The 12,824-nt window shown below is 37.8% G+C and overlaps 1 protein-coding gene across 1 annotated transcript in view; it reads right to left on the bottom strand.

The window, feature by feature from the left end:
* Positions 1-372: 372 nt before the first annotated feature.
* Positions 373-12,824, bottom strand: part of SYNDIG1 (synapse differentiation inducing 1) — a 548,904-nt gene continuing 536,452 nt past the window's right edge. The window contains exon 4 of the mRNA XM_077486217.1: positions 373-5,176. Coding sequence (XP_077342343.1) covers positions 5,018-5,176 — 159 coding nt within the window. The 3' untranslated portion in view covers positions 373-5,017. The remainder of the gene's footprint in view (positions 5,177-12,824) is intronic.

The following is a 12,824-nucleotide window of genomic DNA, read 5'->3' as shown; positions in this document are numbered from 1 at the left end:
AAGTAGGAATCTTCACTTATCCTTTACACACAGACCATCATCATGCCAACCATCTGGTCTTTTCAGGGTCCTCAGCAATAAATGACCTAGGGGCAGGTGGGAGGACCTACAACGTTGTGGCTTAGGATGCAGTCAACACTACAGAAAGTATTGAATGCTAAAGACTGTGCCAAAGGTTGTATTGCTTGAAGACAGTGGAGTTCAAACTCCAGCTATGAGCCAGAGAGGTTAGTATTTAGTATCTTCTAATGCAGGAGCCAAGCTTTATTTTTTTATTTTGAAAAATTTTAAGAACCAGATAGCCATATACTGTATGTATATATAGTTTATAATCAAGAATGCAAATTTGAGATCATTAAATAAAAAATAAAGAACAAACAAAACATTGTCTTTATTACAACACATAACATACACTAATGTACAATAAATACAGATGCTTGGTATCCGGTAACAGACACCTCATAATAAATCAAGAGTATATTACATGGGTTCATTGAATTTGGTGAAACAGCTGAAGTAGGAATCATATCAATTTTGCATTACAATGATACACATTACCTTGAAACTGGAAAAAAATTGTACCTAAAGTAAAAATGACATGTTTAGAAAAGTAGAGATACATTGGTCTACTAAATTTTAAGTTTGGCACATGAAAAGTTTTAGAGAACAGAAAATATGGTATATTAAATGAAACCATTTCTAGTTCTATATTTACACATTTAGTTTCATTCTTTACAAATGCCTATATCAAGCACATCTTTGTTGAATATTTTATGTAGAAAAAAAAATGTTTGACGTTTCTTCACTGTACTTGCCTGGTAATTAAACAAGCTTGATAGCGCAAGTGGCCATCGCCTTAACAAAACGTATAAAAAGGGGGTTTCCAGTTTGGGAACTCCTATTTAATTAATTTGGGACAGGGACTCTCCAACCTTTGCAAGGCTAATTATGGAGGGAATGGGGCTCTGAACCAAAATTAAAGTGGCTTCCCTATCTGACTTTTCAATATTAGTGGTGAGCAGCTTTGAAAAAAGACTCAGTGCCATGTTGCCATGTTTCATGAGAAAATCAAGTGCCCCGCTATAGTCAAATCCCAGCACTACTGCTATAACTTACTTACAGTTGTGTTACCAATGGTAGTATGTCTACGATATTGAAGCTCTTGCCTTTGTACAAAAAAATGGCATAATATGTTCCTTTATCAGACTATATAGATCAGTTTGTCGCATCCTTTGTTTTTGAATGATAAATGGCTATAACAACACCTTAAAGGAAATTTCCATGTTCACTCAAAACAATATATGTAGAATTATTACACTATTTTGCATTTAAATATTTTTAAAACATTACTTTTCTATTTCAGTCTGATGCCACTAAGCAGATAATTTCTTGTAATATGGAAACATGAGTTCAATCTGTATATTGTATCCACAATGCCCCTAGGAATCAAATTCCTTGCTGATCTGACTGGCTCATGCCTGTTATCAGAAGCTTGCACAGAGTTTGAAGTCTAATTAGGGGCATCAGCTGCAAAAAAAAAAAAAAAAAGTTTAAAGGAAACCTGAACTGAGAAAATATGTAGGTAACAGAAATACACATACTATTGTTAATTTGCTAAGAAATTGATAGTTGCATAGCTCTCTCCCATTTCAGTACTTTCTAAGTCACTGGCCCCAAAATGACGTTTAAGTCAGGGTGAAGTAATAACCACAGATGTACACATGTCCCAAGTCAGTGACTCACAAATTACTGAAGATTCTAGACCAGCATGACTACTAGGCATCCAGAATTTTCAAACAGAGCTCGGTAATAGCAGCTTGAATATTTCAAAGAGCATAGGTTTCCTTTAATTTTTGTTGATATATTTTTAAAACTCTAAATAGATGCAGATAGATGGCAAGAATAAAATAAATGTATTCACAACAGAAAAAGGCAATAATCCCCAATGCAATTTGCTAAAATAATTTAAATATTCTTTAGAAAGTTATCAGAACCTAAACAAATGATCAGGGAATGATTTATTTTTATACTGAAATAAGCTATACAGGGGTGACCTCTCCAGAGAAGTGCAGCAGACGTTTGTTAAAGTCATCCCTCCACTCCTACCTGCATGCTCCTTGTTATTACAGATATAGGCAACACATCAGATTGGCTCCCAGTCCTACCATATCCTCTCACAGTCTGCATTTTGCTGTATGGGTGATTAAAGCTGATACCAAATCAAATTTCAATACTTACCTCCTTTATATTTTCCTGCAAAAAACAAAATGTGTGAGAGGATTGCTCTTGGGCATCGGCTAACCTGAGGAACCTAGGTTGCCTTACCTCATGTCTTAATCCATGTCTGCAGAAGCAGATTCAATACAGATCAAGCATACATCTAAACACAAAAGTCATATAGCCAATAGATCAAAACATTATTTGCAAACTCAACCAACAAATGTACTTATTATTACGTATTTTTCAGTCTTCATCATTAGTGTGTGCATTTTAAAAGGAAACAGTATGGGAATATGGGAATTGCTATTTATGGCAGCTCATAGTTATCATACTCGTCTTTTCATCACTACTTGGCAAGTCATTGAAGTCAATGACTTTATTCAAAATATGCATCAGGTACCTCGATACCTTTGATGCATGCTTGCTGCATATCAGAACTTCACTAAGTAGTGACACAAGCATAGCTTCAGAGCCAAAACTTTGCAAAAAGGTATAATTATTGTTTCCATATATTTTATTTATCCTGAGATATTCACTTTCAACTGTGATGTTCTGTAAACTTGCATACTGTTGGGGTGTTATATCAGCAGTGTTCCAGGAACCCTTTGTCTTAAAATCCCTTTCCTAGACTGCAGAGTGCCAGATACGTGCAAGCTATCCCCTCCACTCATCTCTGCTCCACTACCTGCATTCTTCTGCAAGAGCCATAGAAGTGATAAATTCAACTTTGGTCTGCAGATATCAGAACATCCCTTAATGTTCAGCATAGCAGTACTCCCTTTGTGTAACCTCAACTTCTTTGTGAACCCTTTACTGGTAGACAGCTGACAAAAGCTACACAATGCACACTTTATCAATAGTTGTCAGTGGGAGATGATCTGATATCTGTATTTTGCAACGGTGTAGCCATGCCATGAACTTTGTCCAGAATTGAGACAGAGAAGCAAATGTAAGGGGCGAAAAGTGGCAGCAAACACTTGGATCACTTCTTCCTGGGATGGAAGGGGAAACAGGGTTCAGAAAATAGGAGTCTTAAGCAATTACCTGGTGTGGACCACCACTAGAAAGCTGGCTGTGTACTTTGGAGCCCTGAACATGCTAATTCGTATGTCACATCTTGAGAGCGTGGAAATTTATAAGAGGGCCTATAATAACAATTTAACAAAATCATGACTGTAACAAAAAAGTAGCTTATTTCTGTGTAATGGACACTCCTTCTGATACCAGTTATTCACAGGGCACATATTTGTTTTTCCTTACTATGAACCCGTTGTCAGTTTGTGACCAATGCTCTCCTGCCTTCTTCTGTCAGAATGTGGCAACTCTAAAATGACCTTAAAAATATAATTAAAAACATACAAAATAAATGCATATTTTTTCCTGAAAATTAACGATTTGGAGTGAGGAGACAAAAATATCTTTGTTATTTTTAATTTACAATAGGAATATCAGAACAGTTAGTAAAACCCATAACCTCCTCCTTGCAACCAAATTCCAAGCATAGGATGACCTAAACAGTTGTGTAGATGATAATGGCTTATTAGACAACTACTCTTCAAAATACAATGTGCCTGGAAATAGGTTTCTTATACCACAATGAGGTGTCTCAATTTTGCTCTTGTATTATACATTGTATTTTGGACAGACTGTGTAGCAATTTATTTCTGTTTGGCCCCTTTTACATGGGGGCCTCCGTTTGGCGGACTCTGCTTGCACAGTGAGTTTCACTCTCCTCTATGGGGAAATTATATTAAAACCGACCACCTGTTTGTTTTCATCCGATCCTATACGATCCACCAGATGGATGGAAAATAGGACCACCATCCATCTAGATTTGGCAGACAGGATCAGATCAGATAGCAGCAGGTGTCAGCAGGCATGTCACCGCTGACATCTGTTGCTCCATAGAGGTGAATGGATGGTCCGATAAGGTCCACCTAAAACACCGACAGGCAGACCTGATTGAACAGCCTGTGTTAAAGGGCCCTTAGGTGCACAACTGCCAATACTTTTTTTAGTTCATATGTATATGTGAATAAAAAAAATAACTATTTTTGGAAATTGTCAAATACATAGAATTTCTGTTGAAAAAAAACTGAAAGTCCATGCCTATTATTTCTTTTCAAAATAGATATCTGATAACATAGCAATGACATTTTTTTGTTTCCGAACATGCTCAGTATCATTTCAATTCAGCCCACTTAACAGTCAATGTCAAAGGAACTTATACAGTTGAGATTAAGTAAAAAAGGCCAGAATACATCATGCTGATTTACTGAATGAAAGGTTGCTTCATACAGTAACTAGCGCCAGGCCAGATAATAATTGATTTCGTCAGCCTATGAGAATAAATCATGAAGTCCACTATTTATATATTGCTGTTATTCTAAGATCACAAGGCAGAAATGCTGGTTTACACTGAAATGCATGAGTTGTGTGTCATAAAGTCATACTTGCAGTTACAGCCAAGAGGTGAATTTACACTTTAATGGTTGCCTTTTGACATTTCATAAGTAAAAAAAAAAGTCTTGGCAATTTTTTAATTGTTTCAATGCTTAGCATGATTGCAAGACGAATGAATAAAGAACAAAGAAACTCCTGATAAAAACAGAAGATACATCCAAACAGAGGGTACATCCAGGGAAACTCCAATTCAAGACTGTTTAAAATCATTCCCACAGTAGACCAATCCTAAAATATTCCATGTCTTGACAGTATTAACTTTCCTAGTCCAGTCTTGTGCCTTTTCATCATTTAGGCCTTGCGTAAATTGGTTCATAGATATGCTTTGACTGGTTCATAAATGATTATTTTTGGAAAGATAGGCTATGAGAGCTACAGCCACTCCAACATATATTCCTGTTCCTATAGTGATGGATAATACTGCTAAGAAGAGTGCTCGTCGGGAGCTGGAACTTGCTTGATGAAAGTCTCCTTTGGCTACCGCTTTGTTTGTCTGTAAATAAAAGAAAAATACATTTTAGAAGTACAACAAAATAACACATTTCTAACCCAAAATTACTACAGTAATATTGACTATAGTATACTATATGAAGTTCAGAATTCAGAGATGCATTGAAAAAGTAACTAAGGAACTATAGCTTGTGGATAAATATTCAAGAAGTGGTGCCAACGACCTTCTCTGCCCAAACATAGCAAGGAATCCATTCTTAAAAAGGGAGGGGATGCCAAGTTAACACAGAACACGTGATTCAGTCATAGCTACACTGGCCATAAGGCTGTTTGTTTTGTAAAAGTGTTTATGCAGCCTGCAGTTAAAGTGGAACTAAACCCTCCTATCCTTTACAGCCAAGGTAGCTGCCATCTTAACCTTTGCTTGATCTACAGTTGCGACACATGTGACCAACTTTGACACCAGCTATTTGATGGCTTGACAGTTCAGTTGAGAGCTAACATAAGCACACTAGTAACTGTAACAATTATCATTCAAGACATGCATTGAATACAACTGTTTTGGTAAAATTGGTGGGCTTAGTTCCTCTTTCAGACATACGTGCTGGCAGAAACACTGCTATAGAACACACAACATGCATGGTCAATAATTAGTTAAGCATCAAACAAACTCCCTCTATAAGATGATTCTTTCTCCCTCCATGTGCTGGTATGTATCACGATCAGTGCCTGTCTCTCACCCTGAGAATCTATCCTTCCTGCCCTGAAGTGATGATCATGTCTTTTTCCCCACCAGACTGATAAGCAGCCCCAATTCCACACCACTGGAGAGATGACTTTTGCTGCCTATAAACTCCAAGCACCCATTTTGTATGATTACCCTTCTCCAACTGATTACACCTCCCTTCACCGATTAATGACCAGTGGGCTACCCCATACCAATGCACACCATTCACCTGTTATATGAATAGCACCCATGGCTTCCTCACCAGATAATTGACTGCCGATCATCTAACTGAAGAGCACCCACGCCTTATTCCTAAATCCCTAAATTACAATTGCAATTACTTCTAAAGCCCCATACACACTATCAGATTATCTGAGAGTTTTTCCTTCAAATTTACCAAAACCATATAATATGAGGACAAACCTTAGGAGTTTCAATGTGTATGCAATCAGGCAGGCCCTTCTACTACATGGTTTTGGTAAATCTGAAGGAAAAACTCAGCAGATAATCTGATAGTGTGTATGGGGCTTAATAAGTACCAAAGATATGCCCATAACCAGGTTATATATTTATTTGTATAAGTTCACACCTTTTTATTACAAATCATAGACACTGTTTTGTTTTTCTCATACTAAAATGTGTTATTTTTTATTTTGTGCCTACATAATTCACACAGATATTATTGGTATTGGTGTTGTATATTATGCTTTAAATAAATATATTCTGACACTGCATGTTTTACAACCATTAATTTTCCGGTCCTAGTATTTAACTGCAGGGTACACTTGTATTGTTTTACTATAAAATGTTCTAAAACTTTTCTGCATAGCAACCTCTACATTTGTTTATTTTTCAAGGATGTGGAAAAGAGAGAAACAAATCTACGTAGTCCTTTGTGATATTGTTATACTGTTATCAATTATTAACATATCTTAATAATTTAACATTATACAGTATGGAATTCAGAAACACTGTATTTTCTTCCTCTTCACTAGCATAAAACAACACATTAAGAAAAACATGCACCTTTCTTCAATAATTTAGAACTTTGCAATTACTACAGAGTGCACATTATATGAGTTAGCACATATAAATGAGGAAGGGTACCTTTTGCAAAAAATATCAGGTGATGAATCACAGCTGGAACAATGTAAGATCCTAGGAGTCATGTAGATGTCAAAAGCAATTTTTGTTATAAAATATATTCTATGTGCATAACAGGTAGGTTTTTATAAATAATGTAAAGGGTTAACAATATGATCAGAATAATATTATAAGTTGAATTCAATCTCAAGATTCCTTTCTTCCAGCAGTGCACAAAGTCTGCAAGAAACCCTACTTCATTGAAGCATGCCCTGTAGACCTAGTGAGGGTTTTTAGAGTAGACCATTCCCCCAGTGCACCCAGCACACCAATAGCTGGGTTGGATGACTGCTCTCCTCAATAGGACAAGCTGCCTCTCTATCATAGTTATAAGCCATATTTCCTGATTAATTAGGGACCAAAAGAGCTAGGGGTATCTTCAATAGGAAGCCCTAAAGTAATTATGCGGTGCTTTCTTCCTTTAAAAAAACATTCTGCTTAGAGTAATCTTTTTCATTCTTGAGTTTTTATGATTTTTGTCTATATTGTACACATACAGTTTTACACATTTCAGATTTTTCACAATGCAAATTATAGTTTTACTTAGTGGGGAGTAATTTGTTAAATAGGTATTTATGGGCGCAACTGGACAGGAAATAATAAAACCAAAGATGGATGATCAACTACCTTTCATGTTGCCAGAAGGCCACAACTCTCAGAACTCTCTAAAATATTACTCCACTCATTATAATTTGTCAATTTTTAGAAATAAATACTATAAATAAATAAATAATATGATAAATAAATAGTATACATACCTATCAAATAGCACATAAAGACAGAAACAGAAACTTGATAGAAATGTTAATGTTAATCCCACTCTATGAAGTGCAAGAACCTACTTAAACATTTAATTCAAATTACATCCAGTTGGGTAGGTTGTTAAAATACATAGTTGTTGGTAAATCTAAAGAGGCAAATGTGCAATCAGATTGCAATGTTTGTGCCCATCCTTAGGTCTATGGCCTGCTATACACCAATTACTTATATTTTGCTCTGTCCATTTTTTCTGGCTGGCAAGCTATGAGTGCTGGAGACCCTCTATTTTACATCTGTAGTGGTTAGCTCCTTACATGTGCACCTCCCTGGCTAGTTATAAATTGGTAAGCTCTTTGCCTTTATTTCAAGGCAAGTCTCAAGCTTTACAATACACTTATGAGGCTTGAGTAATCTTTAGGTTAAGATATTATCTTGGCTTAAGGTGGTCACAGACAGTTTTTAAGCGTGTCTCTTCAATTAAACTTCTGTTGAGCAGGGTCGGCTACACATGAATTTAAATTCTGCTGGCCCCCAGCTAAATTTTGATTAGTGCATGGCTAATTTAAGTAATTTCAACATATGCCACGGTCCCTTTCCTCTTAAAGATCTCGTTCAACATCAGAGCCTGACCTCACAAATGTGCTTTTGGAAGAATGGTCAAACATTCCTATAGACACACTCCTATACCTTGTGGACAGCCTTCCCAGAAGAGTGGAAGCTGTTATAGGTGCAAAGGATGGGCCAAATCAATATTGAACCCTAAGACTGGGGTGCCATTAAAGTTTATGTAAGTGTAAAGGCAAGCATCCCAATACTTTTGGTAATATAGTGTATATTTAAACAGAGCATTCAGAAGGGTGTTGGCTAAAGCTGAAGGACAAATTAAAACCTTTAGAGCTCAACTACAACCCAATCTCTTATGCTGGTTAACCACTTCTGGACCGCCCACATGCTGTGGCAGGGCGGCCTGGCTGCGCCAACCGACATACCTGTACGTCGGTCTGTGCATTAGATACAGTGGGCGTGCACCCGCCGCGTGAGCTCGCCCATGAGTGTGGCAGACTCAATGTCTGCCGGCCACCTGCGATCGCGGTAAAGAGAGGCAAAATGGGGACGTAAACAAGGCAAGTCTCCGTTCTATAGGAGACAGCACTGAGATTGGCTGTTCCTAGTGATCAGGAACAGCAATCTCTATGTTGTCCCAGTAAGCCCATCCCCCACACAGTTAGGACACACCCAGGGAACACAGTTAACCCCTTGATCGCCCCAAGTGTTAACCCCTTCCCTGCCAGTGTCATTTATACATTGATCAGTGCATTTTTTTTAGCACTGATCACTGTAATAATGTCACCAGTCCCCAAAAAAGTGTCACTTGTGGTCAGATTTGTCCACCGCAATGTCGCAGTCCCGAAAAAAAATTACAGAATGCCCTCATTAACAGTAAAAACAATGAAAAAAAATAAAAGTCCATAAACCTCTCATAATTTATAGACGCTATAGTGTTTGCACAAACCAATCAATATGCTCTTATTGCAATATTTTTTTTTACAAAAAATATGTAGCAGAATACATATTGACCTAAACTGATAAATACATTTTTTTATATATTTTTGGGGGATATGTATTATAGCAGAAAGTAAACATTATTGTTTTTTTTTTCAAAATGGACGCTCTATTTTTTTTATAGCGCAAAAAAGAAAAACAGCAGAGGTGATCAAAAACCCCCAAAAGAAATCTCTATTTATGGGAAACAAAAAAACATACATTTTGCTTGGGTATAACGTTGCACACCAGCGCAATTGTCAGTTAAAAAGCGGCACATTGTCATATCGCAAAAAATGGCCTGGTCATTATGGGGGTAAATCCTCCCAGAGCTAAAATGGATAAAGGGCCTTTCAAGGTACTCATAGGTTAAACATATTTATAAAATCAATTGTACAGACTTTTTAAAATGTATTTAAAATGCATGCTAAGGCCTAATGCTTAAAGCTGAAAGCAAGGGAAACGGCTAAATACTCAAATGAATTACATATACTGTATAAGAGTTGTTTTGCCTGCAAAATCATTTGTATTTCTGTTTGTTCAGTCCTAAATATTCTCAGGGATAGTAGTTTATCACATAAACACATCAAATGGTTATATTAATATCACCAAAAATGGCAAATTCATAAATCATAGATGTATCTGTGACCTCTCTACTCCACCGACAGATCCATGTACTATTCATGAAAACAATTGGATTTATGAATATAACTTGATGATGATGTTGATGTGATAAATATATTTTAGATCTAATACACTCTGGAAGAAGAAGACTCGTGCCTCGAAAAGTATTAATACATCTTTTTTTTACCTCCCCTGGAATTAACCACTTCAGCTCCGGACCAATAAACACCTTAAGGACCAGAGGTCTTTTTGAAATTTCGCACTGCGCTGCTTTAACTGGTAATTGCGCGGTCATGCAATATTGCACCCAAACGAAATTTGCGTCCTTTTCTTCCCACAAATAGAGCTTTCTTTTGATGGTATTTGATTGCCTCTGCGATTTTTTTTTTTTTGCGATATAAATGGAAAAAGAGCGAAAATTTTTTTAAAAAAAGATATTTTCTTCTTTTTGTTATAAGAAAAATCGAATAAACTAAATTTTAGTCATACATTGAGGGCAAAATGTATTCAGCCACATGTCTTTAGTAAAAAAAATGTCAATAAGTGTATATTTTTTGGTTTGCGCAAAAGTTATAGCGTCTACAAACTAGAGTACATTTTCTGGAATTTACACAGCTTTTAATTTATGACTGCCGATCTCATTTCTTGAGGTGCTAAAATGGCAGGGCAGTACAAATCCCCCCCAAATGACCCCATTTTGGAAAGTAGACACCCCAAGGAAATTGCTGATGGGTATGTTGAGCCCATTGAATATTTATTTTTTTTGTCCTAAGGGATTGAATAATGACAAAAAAAAAAAAAAAAATTTTTTACAAAAAGTTGTCACTAAATGATATATTGCTCACACATGCCATGGTTATATGTGGAATTGCACCCCAAAATATATTCCGCTACTTCTCCCGAGTATGGGGATACCACACGTGTGGGACTTTTTGGGAGTCTAGTCGCGCACGGCACCCCGAAAACCAATCACCACCTTCAGGATTTCTAAGGGTGCAAATTTTTGATTTAACTCCTCACTACCTATCACAGTTTCGAAGGCCATAAAATGCCAAAATAGCACAAAACCCCCCAAAATGACCCCATTTTGGGAAGTAGACACCCCAAGCTATTTACTGAGAGGCATGTTGAGTCCATGGAATATTTTATATTTTGCCACAAGTTGCGGGAATATTACAAACTTTTTTTTTGTTGCATCAAGTTGTCACTAAATGATATATTGCTCACACATGCTATGGGCATATGTGAAATGACACCCCAAAATACATTCTGCTGCTTCTCCTGAGTATGGGGATACCACATGTGTGGGACTTTTTGGGAGTCTAGTCGCGCACGGCACCACCGAAAACCAATCACCACCTTCAGGATTTCTAAGGGTGCAAATTTTTGATTTAACTCCTCACTACCTATCACAGTTTCGAAGGCCATAAAATGCCAAAATAGCACAAAACCCCCCCAAATGACCCCATTTTGGAAAGTAGACACCCCAAGCTATTTACTGAGAGGCATGTTGAGTCCATGGAATATTTTATATTTTGCCAAAAGTTGCGGGAATATTACAAACTTTTTTTTTTTTTGCACAAAGTTGTCACTAAATGATATATTGCTCACACATGCTATGGGCAGAAGTCAAATTGCACCCCAAAATAAATGCTGCTGCTTCTCCCGAGTACGGGGATACCACATGTGGGGGACTTTTTGGGAGCCTAGCCACGTACGGGACCCCGAAAACCAAGCACTGCCTTCCGGATTTGAATATAAAATGCTACCAAAAAACCTGTTAGCGATGGCAGGGATCAGGCCTGACTCTGCGATCGCTGCAGTTATGTGTTTAGTGTTTTATAAGTGACAGTGATCGATCGATAATGCACTTGGGTGGGCTGGGCAGAGGGGCAAAACGCAGGTGCTAGCAGGTATTTGGGCTGATCCCGCTAACAATGCGTTTTTTTGGAACCCTAAACTGCTGGGGACGCTAGTATAGATCTGATCAGATCAGATATTGATCTGTTCAGATTCTATACCACTACGGGAGGTGTATGCTTTGCGTGTGGGTGTTAGCGGTACTGGCACTAACCTAGCGCTGCCTGGGGCGACGCAGACCCTGACCCTAAAACCTAATTGATATCACCCGCCGGGTGATCAGGGGGTTAAACCTTTATTGGGTAATAAATGGTGGGTGCCCTGATGCTATAAAAAACAAACTAACCAGAGTCACCCGTAACACTTATACGGTGATCAGTGGTGAAAGGGTTAACTAGGGGCAATCAGGGGGTTCAAATTTTTATTAGGTAGTATATGGGGTCCCTGGCGCTATATAAAAACCTGACGGGGAACCTAAATAACTAACTGGCTAACCAGCGTCACCAGTGACACTTATACTGTGATCGCTGGTGAAAGGGGGTGAAAGGGTTAACTAGCAGCAATCAGGGGGTTAAAACCATTATTGGGTAGTATATTGGGGTACCTAGCGCTATAAAAACCTGGCGGTGAACCTAAAAAAATAACTAGCTACCTAGCGACACTAGCGACACTGATGCAGCGTTCAGAAAAATTATCGCTTAGTGACACTGGCAAAAGGGGGTGAAAGGGTTAACTAGCGGAAATCAGGGGGTTAAAACCATTATTGGGTAGTATATGGGGGTACCTAGCGCTATAAAAACCTGGCGGTGAACCTAAAAAAATAACTAGCTACCTAGCGACTGTAGCGACACTAATGCAGCGATCAGAAAAACGATCGCTTAGTGACACTGGCAAAAGGGGGTGAAAGGGTTAACTAGCGGCAATCAGGGGGTTAAAACCATTATTGGGTAGTATATCGGGGTACCTAGTGATATAAAAACCTGGCGGTGAACCTAAAAAAATAACTAGCTACCTAGCGACACATGCAGCGATCAGA

The sequence above is a fragment of the Lithobates pipiens genome, unplaced genomic scaffold (genome assembly GCF_037356315.1).
Source record: "Lithobates pipiens isolate NorthernLeopardFrog02 unplaced genomic scaffold, aLitPip1_a1.2 Scaffold_18, whole genome shotgun sequence".
NCBI lineage: Eukaryota > Metazoa > Chordata > Amphibia > Anura > Ranidae > Lithobates > Lithobates pipiens.
The sequence above is the reverse complement of the archived record's forward strand: the minus strand, read 5'-3'. Positions and strand labels throughout refer to the sequence as shown.